The sequence below is a fragment of the Candoia aspera genome, chromosome 1 (assembly GCF_035149785.1).
Source record: "Candoia aspera isolate rCanAsp1 chromosome 1, rCanAsp1.hap2, whole genome shotgun sequence".
Taxonomy (NCBI): domain Eukaryota; kingdom Metazoa; phylum Chordata; class Lepidosauria; order Squamata; family Boidae; genus Candoia; species Candoia aspera.
The window spans coordinates 343,144,036-343,162,804 of NC_086153.1; the positions used below are offsets into that span (position 1 = coordinate 343,144,036).

General features: G+C 61.9%; 1 protein-coding gene across 1 annotated transcript in view; it reads right to left on the minus strand.

Annotated features, from left to right (window-relative positions):
* FCHO1 (FCH and mu domain containing endocytic adaptor 1) overlaps positions 1 to 18,769 on the minus strand; it is a 29,807-nt gene that overhangs the window by 10,588 nt on the left and 450 nt on the right. Inside the window, 18 exon segments of the mRNA XM_063291034.1 lie at positions 240 to 291; positions 401 to 472; positions 1,093 to 1,117; positions 1,346 to 1,520; positions 1,942 to 2,018; positions 2,224 to 2,248; positions 2,343 to 2,415; positions 3,306 to 3,350; positions 3,829 to 3,925; positions 4,309 to 4,407; positions 5,057 to 5,142; positions 5,145 to 5,160; positions 5,362 to 5,514; positions 5,800 to 5,941; positions 6,906 to 6,980; positions 9,186 to 9,277; positions 11,760 to 11,829; positions 12,670 to 12,725. Of these exon segments, the coding sequence (XP_063147104.1) occupies positions 240 to 291; positions 401 to 472; positions 1,093 to 1,117; positions 1,346 to 1,520; positions 1,942 to 2,018; positions 2,224 to 2,248; positions 2,343 to 2,415; positions 3,306 to 3,350; positions 3,829 to 3,925; positions 4,309 to 4,407; positions 5,057 to 5,142; positions 5,145 to 5,160; positions 5,362 to 5,514; positions 5,800 to 5,941; positions 6,906 to 6,980; positions 9,186 to 9,277; positions 11,760 to 11,786 (1,331 nt within the window). The 5' untranslated portion in view covers positions 11,787 to 11,829; positions 12,670 to 12,725.

Below are 18,769 nucleotides of genomic sequence, written 5' to 3' on the forward strand. Positions count from 1 at the left end.
CCAGCGAGCCAAGTCAGAAGCAAGGCTCAGCTGCAGGAATTCTTCACGTGCTGCCACTGGTGGACATTTGCAAACAGGCCCCTTGTTCAGATCTCCACTGCCCACCCCACCGCAATGACAAATCCATAATCCCCAAAGCAAACAGGGAAGCTGGCGCAAAGCCGGCCAAACTGAAACCAGCACCTTGTGCTCCACGCAAGGCGCCAGAGGGGAGTTGGGTATCTCAGACCCGGCAGTACCTGCTCGTCCGGGACACCGGCTGGGGGGCGGGAGCGCTTCCTGCTTTGACGCCTGCACAGGGGTGGGGAGCAAGGAACGGAGCCGCAAAAGGTCAGAGGGCAGAACCGCCCCCCAGGCCCTTCCCCACCCCACCCCCACCCCCTGCCCTTGTGGACCTGACCTCTCTCCCCCGTGCCCGGGGCTGCACCAGGGTCAGTTTCCACCGCAGCCGAAGGGAAGGTTTTCAAGTGCCCTGAAAGAAAGAGGAGCAGCTGCCAACCGGGGAGGTCCCACCCAGTCTGTGCTGCAGGATTGAGGCCGCAGCGCATCGGAAGCTGATGCGCAGGGCACCAGCACCAGGGGGAGATGGGCCAGCCTCCCCCAGTCTGCAGAATGGAGCCCTCGTTGAACAGTCGGATGTGAGTTGGCACAGGGGACGTTTGGGGGCTCTGGGGCCAAGCTAGGAGGCAGCAGCCAAAGCTTTCCAGCTGCAGAGAACGAAGGGGACCCTCCAGGTGCCAGAATCGACCCCCCCGTCTGCCTGCAATGTGGGAAAGTCATGCGCCAGCCGAGGCGCACATGCCCTCAGTTGCGGGAAATGCACTCTTAAGAGCTGCAGGAGCCCAAGAAAGGCCCGCGCTGCACCAATGTGTGGTTTGCTTGTGGCTGGCTGCAGGAGTCCAGTCGCCGCAGCTTGTGCCACAAGGCTTAGGCCTCAAACTGGCCAACCAAATCGCCAAATCCTACTTCAGCACATGGGGACTCGGCACCGTTGTCAAGCAGCCAGATGGACCTCCCACTCCGGCAGCGCCCCCGCAGCCCAGACAGTCCCTGTGTGCCAGCAGGAGCCCAGAGAGGGAGGCAGAAACTTACTGGACGAATGCCTCTTCATCGTGCCCTGCAGAGGGAAACAGGGAGGGGGTCAGCAGCTTGGAGCCACCACACTCCCCCCGCCACACCTGCACCCCTGCGAGTGAGGCTGCCTCGGCTGCAGAGCAAACAGGGCCGGGGCTCGTGTGGGGCCACCCTCAGGATAAGCAGGAATTGGGAAAGGCAAAAGGGAGGGGAGGGGACCCCCTTACCCCTGGCAGAGCCCCTGCCTCCCACTGCACCCCGCCCTGCTCACCGCCACGCAGGGTGGCCGGATGAGGCTGCCCACAGAGGCCTTCAGCTGCTCTGCTGCAGCCGAGGTGGCGGCACTGCCGGCCCGCTCCGGAGGCTGGACGGGCTTGATCCGGATGTAGAACTTGGGGGGCTCGTCGTCGTCATAGTCCGAGTCACTGGATGAGCAGCGGCGGGCGCTGTGCTCACGTGGGGCAGACGGGTCAAGGGAAATGCCGCCCCCCTTGGCAGAGGGCCCGGAGAAGTGGGGGGAGGGAGAGTCTGGGCCCCCGGCTGCCTTGCCAAGCCCGAGCAGCCCCTTTGGTAAATGATGGGGGGGGTCTTTTCCCACAGGGCTTCTGAGGTTTGGGTAGTGTCCCCCCGAGACAGGCAGGACGTTGGGGTCACTCCTCCGCCCCCCTCGAGCAGGAACCTCTCCGCCCCTGAGGTTCTCCCCACCTTCAGCTGAGGCCAAGCCCAGCTGCCATCCCATAATGAGCCCTGGCTCAGCATCCGGGCCCTACGCTCTCTGGCTCCAGGGCTGCAGGGGGCTTCTGCTACCCAGCCCTCCCCCCTCCCCAGGCCTACCGGGGCCCACTCCGCCCCCCCCCGACTGGGGGCCAAACCCCACCGCAAAGGATATCATTCTGGTGCACTTCGGGCCGGACGGTGAACCCTTCCTCGTCCACTTCGGGGGGCTGCGGAGAGACAAGGGTGGCTAGGCGGGATGCGGCACAGCCCTGTCCCCTGATATCCGGGGGGGGGGGGGGTCGAATAGCACCCAAGCAGCACCAGACAAGTGCGGAGGAAGCCCTCTGGAATGGGGGCCTGGGCACCTCCAGGACCCCAGCCCACCGAAACCCCGCCAGCTCAGCTGCACCGCCTCGCAGGAAGCATCCTCACCCCCGAATCCGCATCCGGAGACTCTCTAGGGAAAAAGAGGGGAGGAAGTGTGAGTGGGGCCTGAGCTGGGCTGGCCCCGTGACCGACAAGCCCTGGGGTGGGGAGGCAGCCATACTCACGCCGAGTCCCGCCCGCGCTCCTTGCGACCCAGACCGGGGATGCGGAAGGCTTTGCTGCGGCTTCGCTTGGGCCCTGGGGGGGGCAGGGCTGGGCTCGGTTACACAGCCAATCAGAGAAGCCCACCACCACCACCCACGGGAAAAGCAAAGGAGCCTCTTTCCTAAGGGCGCTGGACAGCTGTGGGGAGGGATGGGGCTGCCAGATGCGCCACCTGCTGGGGGTGTTCCTCAAAGAGGCAGAAAATGGATGGGCGAGGGGCCCTGACCCTCCTGGGGCCCCAAGGAGTGCAGCTGGCAACGTCGAATCTGTGAATCCAGGCCATCCTTCAGAAGCAGCATCTGGGCTGGCCATTATCGCTCCAGTTGGGGAGGGGGAGCAAAGGGGGGAGGGGGCACCTGCAGCCCGAGGAGCACATTGCCGACATTCAGCAGAAAATGGGCAAATGTTGTGGGGGGATGCCTGCCTCTCCCATGCCCACCTCCCAGTGAAAATAGGTGGAAGGAAGGAAGGAGAATGGTGCTTTACCCTTCCCAAGGGGGGGAGGGGGCACGAAAGGGGTGCTGGAGGACCGCATGTGGTCCACAGGCCCACCCATAAGCCTCAGAACCATCATCAGGAACAAGGAGCAGACTGCCCCCTCAGCCGGAGCAACAGCGTTATGGACTGTCGGGGGCCAAATTAGGACCAAGGAACATGGGTTCAATCCCCACTGAGCTCCTTGGACCAGTCAGCCTAGCCCACCTCACAGGGCTGATGGGGAATGAAACCAGAGGAGGAAGCCTCTGTGCCCGGGATGGGGGGTCTCCAAACATGGCCACCTGCACTTGAGAGCACCCCCCCCGTCCACACCACCAACCCAGGGTCAGCGGGTCCATCCTGCGAACTCTCACCCTCCCAGGAGTGGACGGCCCAGAACAACGCAGAGGCCCCCCCGCCCCCCTGTCTGAGCCAGACGTACTTGCCTTCCTGCGAGGACATCACGCTCAGCTCCTCCAGGTCCAGGGGCCCTGGGGGCACGCAGAAACAAGCCCGGGGTGAGGCCCGAGCCCTGGCCCTCCCGAACGCCCCACTGTTGGGGGTTGCAGGGGAGAGTCCTGCTCTGGTCCTTGTGCTCTGCCCAGCTCAGGCCTGGGGGCAGCCCCAAGTCCAACTTTCAAGGAATTTGGTCCACCAATGAAATGGACCCAGCTCCTCCTTCATCAAGGATGTTTTCTCTGCATCGTCCCTCCCCTGAGCAAGGAAAGGGTGGGCCTGGGGGGTGCAAGGGTCCTTCCACCTCTAGGGTCTTAGTTGCCCACTTTGGGGGGCAACCTGGACGCCGCGCACAGAGAACTTTTAAGGGAAATGCCTCCCCGTCTGTCCATCCAGCCCCACCCTGTCTCTTGGTCTGTCTCTCTTGCAGACCAGCCCAGCGCCTCCAGGGCTTCGAGGCCCCATTCCCAACCAGCAGGGCTCCACAGGCCCGGCGGTGCCGAGGCCCCTCACCTGGCGGGTCGCAGCCAGTCCCCTTGCTCTCCACAAAGCTGCGCAGCAACGTCTCCACCCCGATGTTCTCCATGTTCTGCTTGAACTCCTCCTGCACCTGGACAGGGGAGGGAGGGAGGGGAGGAGGTCCATCTAAGGCCGCGGAGGGGCGCAGCCAGGAGCCCCTGCCAGGAGGGGAGGGCAGCGCCTGTCTTCGCCCTTGCTCCCCTCCAGTGCTGGCTCCCGGATTGGAAGAGCACTTGGGGGAGGACAGTGGGCTCCCCCCGCCCTCCTTTTCACTGCCTCTGCTGGTCCTCTCCTACTGGGAAGCACTGCGGGACACCTGTAGGGAGGGGGTCCCTCTGCCTGGCTCCTGCCGCCGCTCGGTGTGGGACCAGCAGGGCTGGGACTGTGACTCCCACAATCCCCCTCCCTGGCCAGCTGGGGGGGCTGCACAGCCACGGCCCAGGCCACCCCGTAGGCACGCTGCCCGCCCCTCACCTGCCCAATCTGGACGTGGGTGTCCTCTACCGAGTGGATGTAGGAGCTAACCAGAGCCTTCATGTGCCGCAGGTGGGACTCCTCCACCTCCTGGAAGCGCTGGGAGAGGCCAGGAGAAGAGCAGTGGGTGCGGCAGGAGGGCTGACTCGGCCCCAGGGAGCCCAGGAGGAGGTGGCCGGGGCTGCACTGGAGGCTGGTGCAAACCCAGGGCCCCCTCGCCCGCTGAGCCTCCGCTGGACAGCTCTGGGGCAGGGGACCCACCAAGCCTGCATTGACACGGAGGGACTCCCTAGAGCAGTGTTTCTCAAGCTTGGCAACTTGAAGCGGTGTGGACTTCAACTCCCAGAAGTCCCCAGCTGGCTGGGAACTTCTGGGAGTTGAAGCACACACCTCTTCAAGTTGCCAAGCTTGAGAAACTCTGGCCTAGAGCTTCGCCCTGGGTCCTTGTCCCCGGCCAGATGGGCCCAGCCTCCCCATCTCACCCCCAACCTAAGAGGTGGACCCAGATCCTGGGGTGGGGGGTGGAGAAGAGCAACCAGGACCCATGGAGGACCCACCTCCAGATGCACCTTTCCCTGATCAGCGTAAACAGAACAGACTCAGGAAGGCACCAAGAGGGTGCCGGGCGACCCGGCATCTGCCCAAGGGAGAAGGTGCCTCAGCCAACAGCCTCCAGACAGCTCCCCCAGGACATGGTGCAACTCCAACCCAACAGGGCACATTCTGTGCCCCCCCCCGTATCCCGTACCACCGCCGAGTCCAGCATCTTCTGCTCAAAGTCAGCACGGGCCGCATTGTACTTCTCCACAGTGCGCCGCAGAGTGTCCACCGCCTCCGGGACTTCAGTTCCACCTTAGCAAGAGACACACAGGGTGGGGGGAGAGCCAGAGCAAGGCCCTGCCTTGTGAGCCCCCACACCCCCACCCACGCCCCTCCCTCCAACCAGGGAGTTGAGAGAAGCCGAACTGGCACTACTGTGGGTCTTGACCTCAGCAAGGTCCCTGGCCCTCTGGGTGCCCTGGGAGAGGCGTTGCAGGGCAGACCCCCCCTTACCTTGTCCACCTCCTTCTGGCTGGCACCCTCCCTGCGGAGCCGCTCCAGCTCCTGGCATCGGCTGTGGAAGGCCTCCTTGGCCTTGGGCAGGTGCTGGGCAGCCCCCTGGAGCTGCTGAACGGCCTCCAAGGTCCCGGCCACTTCGTCCTTCGACTGATGGGGGCGAGGGAAAGGCGGGGAGAAAGAAGAGCAGAGCACACGGCCCTTCTTCATGGCAGGCTTGGGAAAGGGGCCCAGCCCCAGCTGGGGACCCCCAGAAAAGGTCAGGTTTCCAGAGCCAGAAGCCCATCTTGCTGCTGGCCAGAGGGCCTGCCGGAAGGGGCCAATAGCATGTCTCCTGGGTCAGTCTTAGGGAAGGAGAGGCCCATGAGGGTATAGGCCCCCCCGTCCCTGGCCCAGGAGGAATCAGGCTGGGGGAGGTCATCCACCCAGAGGTACCTTTCTGTGAGTTCGCAACTGCTCCTCCCCGTAGCGGGCAATCTCCTTGATGAGATCCTGCAGCTTCTTCACCAGCTCAGCGTGGCACAGTGCCAGCTTGTCAGAAGAGATGCGGAAGACCTCCCAGAGGGGGGCAAAGGTCCTGGGAGGCACATGGAGAGCGCCTCAGCCCCTGGCCCGACATCCTCCAGAGGCCTCTTCACCCCCCACCTCACAGAGCCCACATGCTTAAACAGCAGGACCCCAACCCTGAAGGCTCTCCAGGAGGACAGCAGGGCCAGCAGGGGGGCACGTGACGGGCAATCATGGCCGAAGAGCCCGGTGCCAGAGGCCGTCTACCCACAGACAAGGACACACGATTGCATGCATGTGCGAGGAGGGGCAGCACTGCCCGACAGGGAGGAGGCTGTGCTGCTTTCAAGGAGCTGGCTTGCTTGGCGCGGAGGAAGGTTTGGCTCACAGGGCCGGCTGGGATGGCAGGACAACCAGCAACACCCACCCGGCCCGTTTCAGGAGCAGGGAGGGCACAAAGGCCCGGCGGCCAGGCGCGGCTTGCGTGTTTCTTCCCCAAGTGGAGAACTTCATTCAAACGCCTGCCCTTGGGAGCCTTCCTCTTCCTCTTCCTTCTCCTCCTCCTCCCCCCAGAATTCTGGCAGTGACGTTTCAGGGGCACACCCAAGAGCACGGGTGCTGCACTGGGGAGGGTGCTGGAGAGGGAGGCCTGGTTTCCAGCCCCCCAGCCATGGGAGCTCCTGGGCACTCTCGACCAGGCCCTCCCTCTCAATCCATCCTACCTCTGTGGGCTGGGGTGGCGAGAACATGGGCAGAAGGGGTGCCGTGCATGGCCCTGGTGCACCCATCTGTTCTTGCTTAGAGAGACAAATTCTCCAAGCCGGAGGCAAAATAGATTCCGCTCCGAGGAGGGGGAGGAGGAGGAGGTCACCCTGGAAAGCAGCTGCATGCAAGAGGGTCCTTGGCCGTGAAAGGGGTGGGTGTGGGGCAGCTCTCCCTGCCTGCTCTGCCCCACCGGGTCCCCAACCCCGCAGAGGGGGGAGCGGGCCCACTTTGGCTCCACATAATCGTCCCACAATGCCATGGCTCCTCACCCTAGCTGGGTGCTGTTGCCGGCCATCTTGGACATCTTGACCATGGACTTGGCATAGGCCTCCTCGACAGCCGCCCTTGCAAGAAGGGAGAGAGAAAGTGGCTCACACGGCGCAGTCACCCCTGGCACAGGAGCAGGCTATCTGAAGGACTGGCCGTCTTCCAGAGCTCCTGCTTCACTGTTCTCGCTGGCAAAAGGGGATGGGGGAAAAGAGACCCCCACTGTGGACCAGCCTCTTGGGGATCCCCTGCCTGGCACACCCCATCCCCCGCTTTAGATTTGCTTCTGATGCAAATTATATCCTTGCAAGGTAGGTCAGCTGAGGGCGGGTGGTTGGCCACAAGTCATCTAGAGAACTAGGACTTGAACCCGTGTCTGCCTGTCCTGCCCCGCTGCCCAACCTCACGGGCCCCGTTAGGCTCCCCAATCTCTGCAGATTTCTGCTTAAATGAAGACATTGCAACTCCTCACTCGGCTGGTGGCTGGTTTTATCTACGCACTACCCAGCCTGCGCAATCCGCTGCAGGGGCCGAAAAAGGTGCGTCAGTACTTTGGTGGGGGAAGTTTGGAGAATGCTTCCTGTGCTGATGCAGGGAGGCGTGTTCAGACATTTTCAGCAATCCGCTTCAGAAGGCAAAATGGCACGCCTGGTGGGGTCAGCAAAGAGCGACAGCGCCCTCTGGTAGGCAGGAGAAGGAACCCAGCCCACAGCCAAGTCCTGGCCCTCAGGAGAGGTCAAGGCAAACCAGCTGGGCAGAGATCTGGGGGCTTCCCAGGCCATGCCAGGTTTGGAGCAGATCCCTCTGAGGCCTTGTGCTCTCAGCCCCTTGGACCACCAGATCCACAGGTCGCTGGAGGGGGTCTGGGGCGGCAGTTCCCGCACCACCCGATCTTGGGCACGGCAGTGTGCCTCAGGGGGTTGCTCTGCTCTGGAGGAGTCCTGAGCAAGGCAACCAGGCTGCGCCCCAAGTCCCACAAGAGACTGCTGTGCCTGGCGGCCTTCTCCAGGAGCTGGAAGCGAGCTCTGCAGCCTTCCCTCGGTTTCCAGCCGGGCAAGGTTTTCCCCCCTTTCCCCCCTCCAGCTGAAGACTCTCCCAAAGGGAAATGTAAAGGGGGAGATGGTACGCACATGGTGGGCTGCGTATCCTTTCCTGCAACTGGATCCTGCTGCCCATTTCCCACCCTTTTCCAGAAATAAGCCAAAAAGATATAATCAGCCCCACCGGGTTGAAAAAACCAACTTCCCTTAAAAAAAAAGAAACTCCCCAAAAGAGGAAACCAGTGCTAAGACACTGCACCCCCCCCCCGTGCCTCCCACCCCATCCTGCTGAGCCTTGCACCCCAGGAGGCTGAGAGAACACCCATGCAAAGCTGCCCCCGTTGAGGCGTCCAAGATGGCCAGCCAGCCGGGACGGGGGGGGGGGGAGGCTGGATCTCGTCCCCGGATTGAGGGCCTCTCCGAATTTCCTAACAGCAGTGCGGTCCACTTCCCCTTCTCTTCTGGATTCATCTACTTTAACCCAGTTTGTGGTTTTTTTCCCTAGCCATTCCCATCTAGCTACCTTTTATTTTGGTTTTGTAAGTTCCTGGGGACTCAGCTGCTGCAGGAAGAGAAAGGCAGCTCTGGTGACAGATGCTGCTTAGCTTTTAACTTGGTTTCAAAGATTCCACACTTTGACTTAGAGCCTCTGGCCCCCCAGCCCCTTTAAGGCTGAAACGGAGATTTAACTCCCTCCCTGCAATTTAGGTCTTTCAAGAAATACATCACAAAAGTTGGCAAATCCCAAGGATGTCAGCTGGGGGCAGCCGAGAACAGAGACAGACCAAGGTTTTCTTGTGTACTGTAGTAAACTCACTCTTAGAAAAAAACTCCGCACAGAAACCCCCGGTTCATGAGGAACCGGGAAGCCCACTTTCCTGGCGGAAACCCCGCGAGCCCTTTGGGCAACCGGCCTGCAGAGCATGAGATCTTGGCCAGAGGTTCGCTTGGGACCGGCCCCCCCTCAGGCTCTTGAAGCATTCATCCCCCACCCCGCCAACACCTTGCATTGTTCAGGGAAAGCAGCCCGCCAGCCTTCTCCAAGCCAACGCCCTCCGGTCCGCTGGACACCACCTCCCAAATTTGCGGCCAGGCTGCATCCTGGGGGACGCGGTCCGACACAGCAGAGGGTTCTCAGGCGGAAAGGGCCCCCCGGGCCCACAGCAAGGCCCCCTCTCAGCAACGGGGCCAGCGGGGCAGGCAGAGGGGCAGAGAGGGGAAAGGGGCGTGCGTGGCCGGTACCTCTCCCGCACGAAGTCCGCCAGCTCCTTGGCCGAGATTTGCCCGTGCTTCATGTTGTGGTAGAGGGCATCAAAGCCCTGGTTCTTCTCTCCCTGTGGGGAGAAGAAGGCGGGGACGAGACAAGAGCATGATGGGGCACAGCTGATTTGGGGCCTGCAGGGGTCTTCCCAGCCTGTCCTGCTGCTGCCACCACCAGCCCCTCTCCACGCCGAGCTCTCCACCAACCGGCAGACAAGCCCCACGCCCAACTCCCCAGGCCTGGGGCTGCAGGAGGCCAACGCCCCAGCCAGAAAGGCCAGGCTGCTTCCTGGCCTAACTCCCCACAAGCTTCGCTGGACCACAAGCCCCCTGCCCAGCTGTTAGCCAAGAGGGAAGGCGCAGTTTGGGGGGGCTGCCAAACATTCGAAGCAGGGGCTCTCCCTCCCCGGAGCCTTTCCAGAAGGAGGCCGAGAGCTGCAGTCCGAGGGGGGTTCTGCTGCTCTTCAGACATTTGGGGGCTGAATCAACTTCCCGGGGCCCACCGCAATAGGCACCCTGATGCCCCACTGCTAACAGCCACTTCCCAGAGATGCCCCCAACAGGGAGGCTGAATGGGGGTGGGGGTGGGGGGGCTGAGTGACCTGACATCTTCCGTGCATTCAGAGCCCCTTGCCCAAGTCAGCTGTGCATGGAGCAGCTCCCCACAGGCACACAGGGAGGCCTGCCCCACTGCTTTGGCTGCCCTTCCCCCTGCCCCAGAGCAAAGGGCCGCACCCAGCAGCTGGCCTGTGGCCTCCCATGCCACCATGCCAGCCAGTGCCAGCCACTGAGCAAACAAGTGCCGCTGCAGTGCCACCCTGGGAGGGAAAAGGGCGGGGAGCCCACCTCAGCACCAGCTGGAGGCCCCAGGGATGGCCAGGGTGGGCCCAGCAAGCTCCCCACCTCACACAGAAGTTCCAGGGCTGAAGACCCCATCTGAGCGGCCCAAAAAAAGCAGTTTTGCCAGCTAGAAACGAAACCCACCCACCGTAACAGAGAGGTGGGAGCAGGTCCTTTCTGCTCGGCATTAGGGCTGGAACAAGCTTGGGGATCCTTGCGGGGTTTCTTTTCAGGAAGAGAAGAGGAATTCCCCATTTGGAGATAAGCATCATTAGATGCCCCAACCCCCAGGGAAAGCAGGAGCACCTTTCAAAATGCTGACTTCAAATATAGAAAAATGTCGATGTTCCCCAGCGCAGCCTGGACCTTCTCCACAACTGGCAGGGAAAGGGCTTTGGCCCACCCCACTACCAAGAGGCAGGTGCTTTGCACACCACTGAATCCCGCCCCCCCGCCTGGCGCAGAGGCCAAGCCTCGAGAGCTGCAGCAAGCCCCCCCCGGGGGGGCACTGGAGGTTTTCACGGCAGGGGCAGAGCAAGGAAGCCCGCTGCCCTCTCGGCCTGCAGCTGTGCAGCTGACGGTTGCCCAAAGCCAGGGCCTCCAACATGGGAGGCTCAGGGGTCCCCACATCCTCTATGCCTGCCTTTGATTTTTCTTCCACAGATGGAGGAGGTTGCGGCTCTCCCTGAAGAAATTCCTCTGGCTGGTTTCTGCCTGTTGCCTGGCCTAACCCTCTAAGCCCTTTCTTTGGGTGGTCTTTATATTTTATTTTTCTAAAAAGACCCAGATCACAGTGCTTCTTTAAAAAGGCTTTTCTTCACATCAGTGAGAACTAGAAACTTGAGGCCCTGTGCAAGGCTGGGCGGGAAACAGGATGTGGGAAGAGTTTCCGCACTGGGGCAGCCTCAGGGCTCCGCCATGTCTTTGAAGAGAACGTCTCCCCTGGGAAGTGGTCCGGTAGGTGCCCCACATGGTCAGCCCCACCCCACTCAGGGCTGCGGCTGGCATGGGCAGCCCCCACAGTTGCCCCTCCTGGGCCTGGGGCGGGCCCTGGTTGGGCTGGACAGCTCCCGGGAGCACGTCGGCCCCTCCACTGCGGCAGAACTTCCTGGCCTTTTGGGGCCCTATTTTTCCCTCGAAAGCCTGCCCAGATGAGTCTTTCTGGCAGCGACGAGGAGATCCGCAGAGAGCGCCTGCAAAAGGCCAGGAAGGCGGCGCAGCTTGGCCCCCCCAGCCAGCTGGGCAGCAACTGCCCAAGCAATCCAGAGTCCGTACCAGTCACAACACATCGAGCCCAGATTTGCTGAAATGCACCGGAACGGCCTCGCAAGGCCTCTGGCGCCTGTGGGGGGCACGTGCTGCCCACTCCCCACTGCCTCCCTGGTTCGTTTTTCCATCCCTCTTCCTCAGACGAGTCTCCTGGCTCGCTGGGTTCACCCACACCTGATTCCTTGGCACTTCCAGCATGTGGCACCAGCCGTTGCAATGCCAGATATTTGTCCAATACGCTTCACTAAAGCAAAAGCGGGGGAGGGAGGAGAGGAACCCACCCCTCTCCCTCTTGAGCACCTGGAGCCCAGAGGGAAAGACTCGAGATGAAGAGGATGATCGTGGGAACAGCCCCCCCTAGTTGCAGGCAGAGACCCCCGACGGGGGAGGTAAAAAGCCGCTGATCCCCCTCCTGCCAGAGAAACCGGGGAAGACGGCACTGCTTACCCAGAAGTGCTCTGCGAAGTACGACATGTTGGGGTGCAGGACGAACCAGCCTCTTTCAGCTCTGGGACACCTGGGGGAGGAAGTGCTTGGCGTGAGGCAGGTGCCTCTCGAAGGAGAGAGCCCAGAAGCCCTCTGGGGCCCCTGGGGGCCCGAAGCAAACCGGATGGGCTGGCTTGGACGGTCTGCCCCGTGGGCATTGGACAGATCACCGAGGCCTCCCTGCCTTCATCAGCCAGAGGCTGGGCGCTGGGGCAGATAGGGCCCCCCAGGAGGGGCGCCCATGAGGACACGGCCCCTGGGTGAAGGGAGGGGGGTTGCAGCAGTTGAAAGGTTCAGAAGAAGCCCCTCTGCGTCAAGGGGGGAGGGCGCCTGATCCCACCCCCCAAACGCAACCATAGCCCTGGCCCTTCCCTTTCTCAGCCTTCAGCCTGCGCACCCCCCCTTCCATTCTTGCCCCCCCACAGCCTCTTGCAGACCCACTTCGGGCAGCCTCGGGGCCTCAGCCAGGGTGCAGCAGCCAGAGCATCTGGAAGGTGCGGGGGTGGGGAGGGGACTGGCATGGCATCCCTGCCCAAAGCCAGGGGCTCCACGTTCTGCTTCCTGCCACCCGAAAGGCCTCAGGGCCCTGCTCCACCCCCTCGCCGCCCTCGGCTCCCCCATCCCCCACGCCACTGCCTGCAGCTGGGGGGTTCTGGGGTTGCACCCCCTCGGCAATGCACATGGAAGCAAAAACAGGAAATAAAAGTCTCAGCAGGCAAGTGTGAGAGAACGCCATGTTGGTTCTTTCCATCTCAAATGGGGGGGTGGCACCTTTGAGTGAGGTGACCGGCTGGGGCTGGCCGAGTGGCAGGCGGCATCCTGGCTCAGCCCCCCGCCCCCGCCCTCGAGGGAGGAGGGCTTTTGTGCTCACCTGTTGCTGGGTCATGCTCTCGCCTCCAGCGGGCAGAAACAGACTGGACGGTCTTCCTGGGGGGCAGAGAGGGAGGTGGGTGAGGGGGCAGGGAGCAAGGTGACTGAAGCGCCACTTCCTGAGAGCGGCGTTCACTTCTCCTTTGGCTTCGCTACTGCCCAGCGAAACACGGAACTGCTCCCCGCGCACGGCAAAAGGGCCCCCCACCCGCCTGCGCCCGAGTGCCTGGATGGGGAAGAGGTGGCTTCAGCTCAGCCCTGGAAAGCCTGGAACGGCTGTGGGGGGCACAGGGGGTGCTTCCCCAGACAGAGACGTGCACCATCTGGGGGTTGTCTTGGGGTGACACTCGCCCTCGAGCAGCAGGTGGCAGCTGCGGCCAGGAGGGCTGCTGCACTGGTTCATCTGGTGCTCCAGCTGCGCCCACTCCAGGACCGAGAGGGCCCTCACACGGGAATGCACGCTTTGGTCACCTCCCGCTTGATTGCTGCAATGTGCTGTACTGGGGGGTCCCCTTGAAGACCATTTGGAAACGGAATGTGGAGTAGAGCAGTTCTGGCACTCCTCACGGCGTTCACATAACATGCCGCTCTGTGGGCTACGTGGGCTCCCGGGTGCAATTCACGGTGCCAGTTCTGGCCTATAAAGCACGGCACGGAAGAGGGCCAGGTTCCTGCTTGCCCCACGGGAACTGACAGGGCAGCACACTTCGCGGCCCTCCCATTACGCAACGCCATCTCCCGGCCCTGCCTCCCCTGTCATGGCACCTGCCCCGTGAGCGGCATTGCCCCACAAGGCGATACGAGGGCTCCTCCCTTGGGCATTTGGGCCGCGTGTCGGGTGAGCCTTGTTGGTTGGCAGCTGTTTCTCCCTGAGCATAAGGTGGCACGATCTATTTGGGCCTCTGGCACAAGAGGGACAGATGGGCCATGGCTGTAATTTGCTTAATAATTTGAGTTGTTTGTGGTTTTCTGGTTTTAATTCCGTGTTCACCACCCAGAATCATGGTAGCGGGATGGGCAGCCACATAAACTGCCTTGCCAGACCAGGTCCCGGGGCTCTGCCTCTGACGCCCGCTGGGGGCAAGGAAGCATTGCGTGAACAGACCCGTCCGCACAGAGCAGTCCGTTACAGAGACTGGATTCACAGAACGCCGGGACCCAAGTTAGCAAAGTACCACAGGCACGTTCATGTCGCATACGGCACACAGCGACAAAAGACTGGCCAGCAAGTCCCCCAGCCTGGCGTGGTCTGGCCAGAGGGTTGTGCGTGCTGCTGGGTCAGCAGCAGAGCAGCCCCCCGCCATTTCTCCCACGGCAGGGGTGGTTCTCTGGTTCAGGCTAGCCAAGTTGAGGGGGAACCACATTGCAATGCAGGGCACGGAGAGGGCCTGGTTGCTTGCTGCCTCCCCACAAAGGGCCAGGAGACATCTTGGGACCCCTGGCAAGCTCCTCATTCTGTCCAATTTACGGCAGTGGAGCCACTGAAGAAGGGTCATTTTATGGGTGTCCTGTCTGAGAATCACAAAAAGCCCTGGGGGGGGGGAGATGGTGGCCTGGAAATGCCCCCACCCCATTCAAAGAACCGTGGTATCCAGGCCTCAGCATTCATTCCACCACTCTGCCCACTTGTTTTAGGATTTTTTCATTCATTTCATTGACTTTGTTTTTTTTTTTTCATTCATTTCTCTCTCTTCCTCCTCCAACTTCCCCCCTTGATTGGATGCTGGGGGTGGAAGGCTGGTTCAGAACCCCCTTCTGAGAAGTGCCCACGGAGAGGCTCCTGGGCCAGTCTTGTGTCTCTTCCTGGAAGCTCGAAAACCACTTCTGATTAACACGGAGAGATGGATGAAGGGATGGATGGAGGGCAGAGTGGTGGTTCCAGGGAGGCCCTCCCCATGGTCATGGCTTATGCAGCGCAGAGGGGCAAACTCCAGAGTCCCCCCCCCCAGGTCCGATGTGGTATGAGAACGTGGCCAGAAAGGAGGAGGTGCCCCGCTTCACGTTTGCAAGGCAGCTCCTCTGCACCAGGGGCCCTGCCAACCACGACTTCCCAAAGGCTGGTGACTTTCAGCTTTAAACCTGTGGCCACCCAAAAAATGGAGCTGCAAACTGAGTTTGCCCCTTCGTTTCCCTCCAAAGGGGAGAAGCACACACTCCCACGGGCTGCATATGACGAAGGCTCTGCAGGGCAGAGGGGGGTTCTGTCAGCCCCCACTCTTGGAAATGCAGCCCCCACCTCACCAGAGATGGTTGGAGGCCCACACTGGTCTCTGGGATCTGCCAGTTCCCAAAGATTTGCCTTAAACCCAAGGTAACCCCAGGATATGCAACAATCAAGCCAAAACCGTTGGCACAAAACAGCACAACAGTCCTAAACGCACAAGCGAAAAGAAAGCGCAGGCACGGGCAGTCCTCCAGGGGCGGCGTTTGGGGCCTGCCAGCGATGTGAGGGCTGGGCTGACCAGGCCTCTGTGGGGACTGCCTCAAGGGTGGCCACCAGGCCTCACCAAGCCGGGCGAGGCTCTACTGACAAGAGGCGGTCACAAAGGCCCCAGGAGCCACCTCTGAGTTGCACCCGGAAGCTTCCCGGGGGCAACGCAGTACCTGCAGCAGGGGGTGGGGTTATGGGGCTGTTCTTACCCACCACTCTGCACTAGCAGCCGCTTTGGAGCACCCCCCACAAGCACATGGCAGGGATCCAGCCCAGCAAGGATGGAGGCCGAGCCCAGGTGCATCAAAGCGCCCCCAAAGGCCAGCCACCCTCTCCCCCAAGGGCACCTGGCCCACCGGCAGCTCAACGCGGCCCCACCGCCCAGCCTCTGCTGCCAGCTTCTGGAGCACAGAGAGGAGGTTATGGGGAAAGGGGGCCAAACAAGCGGGGGTCCCTCCTTTTCAGGACCTCTTCTGCCACAAAAACACAACTGCAAACAGGTCCAGTGAGGAAGAAGTAACTGAGGGCCGCAAAGCAGGAAGGACGGGAGTCCAGCAGTGTGGAACTGCAGAGGAGAGAAGAGAAATATCCGAAAGGGCTTTTTGGGGGCACCGTCAGATCAGAAGCGAAGAACCAACCCGCGAGCGGCTGCATGAAGAAGGCAGGCGAGCGACAAAGAAGAGGCAGAAATGCCCCCCCACTTTCTCTTCTCCTGCCCAAAAGTGTTGTTTCCCCCCAACAATGGAGAAGTGCAGAATCCTGGGTAGGTAGCAGCCGGAGGCTGGCAGAAATGGGACCAGGCACAGCTCTGTGCTGTGAATGAGCTTCAGCCGAACCTCGGGTCCTGTGTCCAAGTTCTGGGAATTCAAGAATTCAGAGACGGGCCCTGGGCGGGGGCCGGACTAGATGATCTCCAAGACCCCTTCCAAGCCTTACTTCCGTGATGTTAAACTAGAGGTCCAGAGAAGGGTGTCGAGGGGAGAGACGAGACGCGCTGGGAAATGGTGGCCGAGGGGGACATGCAGGCACTCTCCAAATGCCCACGAGGGATTCACACCAGACAGGGCAAAACCTGGTTCTCTCCTTCCAGAGGGAAGGACGCAACTCGTGGATTTAAGTGATGGGGGACCTCAGTTGAATGTTACTGACAACCTCTGAAGGGGAAGGCGAGTTGTGCAGTGGTCGCCGTGACCCAGAGCGGTGGGGGCCCCCTTCCCAGGAGGGGCTCAGCAGAGGTTGTACAGCCTTCAGTCCGGAAAGCTTTAATTTGCTTAAACTTTTATACAATTATTCCAGGTTTTCTCCCCAGTTTCGGTGGGTTTCCTGCTTCAACCAAGTTTCTGGATTGCTCCCCATAAGGATGGGGGGAGGGTCTGGATGTAGCCTGTGGGCTGCGGTGCCCACCTCCGCCCCAGGGCAGATGCTGCAGCCAACAGCCATGATGCCCTCCTGGACTGGCTCTGGTCACAGCCTGGCACCGCAGTACCCTTGCTGTGTGCCAGGGCTGCCAGAGGCCGCCAATGCCTTGGACAGCTCTCCCGCCAGCAGTGGCTGGCCTCCGGGGCTTTGGGTCCAGCCACAGGAAATCCCACACGGATCAGAGCCGGAGACAAAAAAGGCCCTCCCAGAAACCGTCCTTGTTCCCAGGATGGTCCTGCCCAAACCAAGGACCTTGGTAAGGAAGAGGTGCCCCACTTTTCAAGTTACCATTTTGCAACCTCCAGGCCTGCAGGAGCTCCAAGGAGCCCCAGGCCAGTTCAGAACAAGGGGAACACATGAGAGGCCTGGCTGGGTTCACCTGCCTCGGGCTCCTCAGCAACCAGCCTTGCAGGTAAACTGCCATGAAACTTGGAAGGTCAGCTTAGTTAGATGCCATGGCTAGTCTCCTCCTCCTCCTCCTCCTTCTCCTCCAGGGTTTACTAGACTGGGGGGGGGGGGGGTGTCCACTGGAGCCTGGCACAGAAGCTGTCAATGCCAATTCGGTGCCTGGCTCATGGGCAACAGATTTCCCATCCTTTCCTACCAGCCCTGTTTCAGCAGGGAACTTTACCTGCCAGCAAAACAGGAGGCTGTTATGGGCAGAGGAAGGCAGAAGGCCCTTCCTGGCCGCCAGGGCAGCTGCTGGGCGCAGCCAGGTCCTCCCCCCCGACCTGCAGTTGCCGCAACCAAAGTCTCCCTCTCTAAGCAAAAGACTGCCTTTTGCCGGGAAGGACCCGGAACTTGCCAGGAGAGCTGCCGAGGCACCGGAGGGCAAAAGTTTGCAAGGGGTCCCACGCTTGCTCCGACGGCCCAGCCCCACCGGAGACTCAGCAGGTGGGGAGGGGGGAGCCTTCGCGCTCCGGACAGGGCCATGCAGCAGCCACAGCAGCCAGGCAGTTCCCCCACAGCAGAAGTGACGGCTGTTCCCCCCCCCACCGGCGGGCTCCAACAGCTATTCACAGGGCCAAAGGCAGGCGGGAGCCCCCCCACGGAGCCCTGCCGCAGGGCTCGGCTCCCAAAGCAACAGTTCAAGGGGGTGCCACTGCCCCAGCGCTCCCCAAGTTTCAGCTGGGGCAGAGGCCTGTTCCCCCAACCCCCTGCTCCCCAGAGGGGGCCGCTCCAGGACCAGATGAGGAGGAGGAGGAGGAGGAGGAGCAGACGGGCCAGAGGAGCGCCTCCAGGGCAGCTGTGGCCTTCAGAGCAGACCGCCCCTGCACATGGAGGTTCCATTTGGCCCTTCTGCCTACTTTAAGGTGAGTGTCCTTGAGAGCTAAAGGGCACTTTCTGGCCTGGCCTGGCCTGCACCTACCCCTTCCAGCCTGTTTCCAACACGTGGCACACTATGCCCCACTGTGCCATTTCCAGTTTTTTACTGAGACGGAAGGAGGCATTTTAGTTCCCAGCTCGCGTGGCACCAGTGGCCCCTGCGGCCTGCTCCTCCAGCCAGTGCTGCTGGGACAAGGTCAGCAGAGCAGGGCCCCCGGCCACTCAGCCCCACTGGATGGGTTGGGGGGGCGCAGCATGCAGGGCCTGGGCTGCCACAGGGGCAAACCCGCAACAGCCCAGGGTGCTTGTGCCTCAAATACACCCTGCAGTCCCAGGTCCCTGTGGGCCGGCCAAAGAGTGGTCCAGAGGGGCTGGACCCCCTGGATCCCACCCCGCCCCCTCCGGGTCAGAGCCACTGCCGCTGGCAGAAGCATTGCTGCAAGAGCAGCCTCAGCGTCCGAAGTCCCCCACCTTATCTCTCTGCTCTGGCCGGTGGCCAGACCTTTGGCTGAGACAGGACGCCAGGCCTCCCCTCCCTCGGCACAGCCCTCCTGCCCCAGATGGCTGGAAGGGAGCACTGCCCGCAGGTGACTGGACAGGAACAAATGGGCGCAGCCACCCCCCCCCCCGTCCCAATTCCATGCAAAGACACCTGCAGAGGAAGCCCCCCCCAGCCAATCCAGACCAAGGAGGGGGCGCCCGGGCCAGATGTCGGCCAGGGTGCAGAGCAGGGTTCCAGTTACTGCGCACCCAGCCCCTGCACCCCCCCCACCCTGGCCTCGGGCCTACCAGGCCGGCCTTCCCCTCCCTCCCTCCCACCAGTATTCTCAGAACTGGGGCCGCGAGGCTGCTCCCCACCGGAGGGCGAGTCTGGCAGAATACAGGTTCGTAAGGAAGGGTTCCTATCGCCGTCAGCATGAAAGCA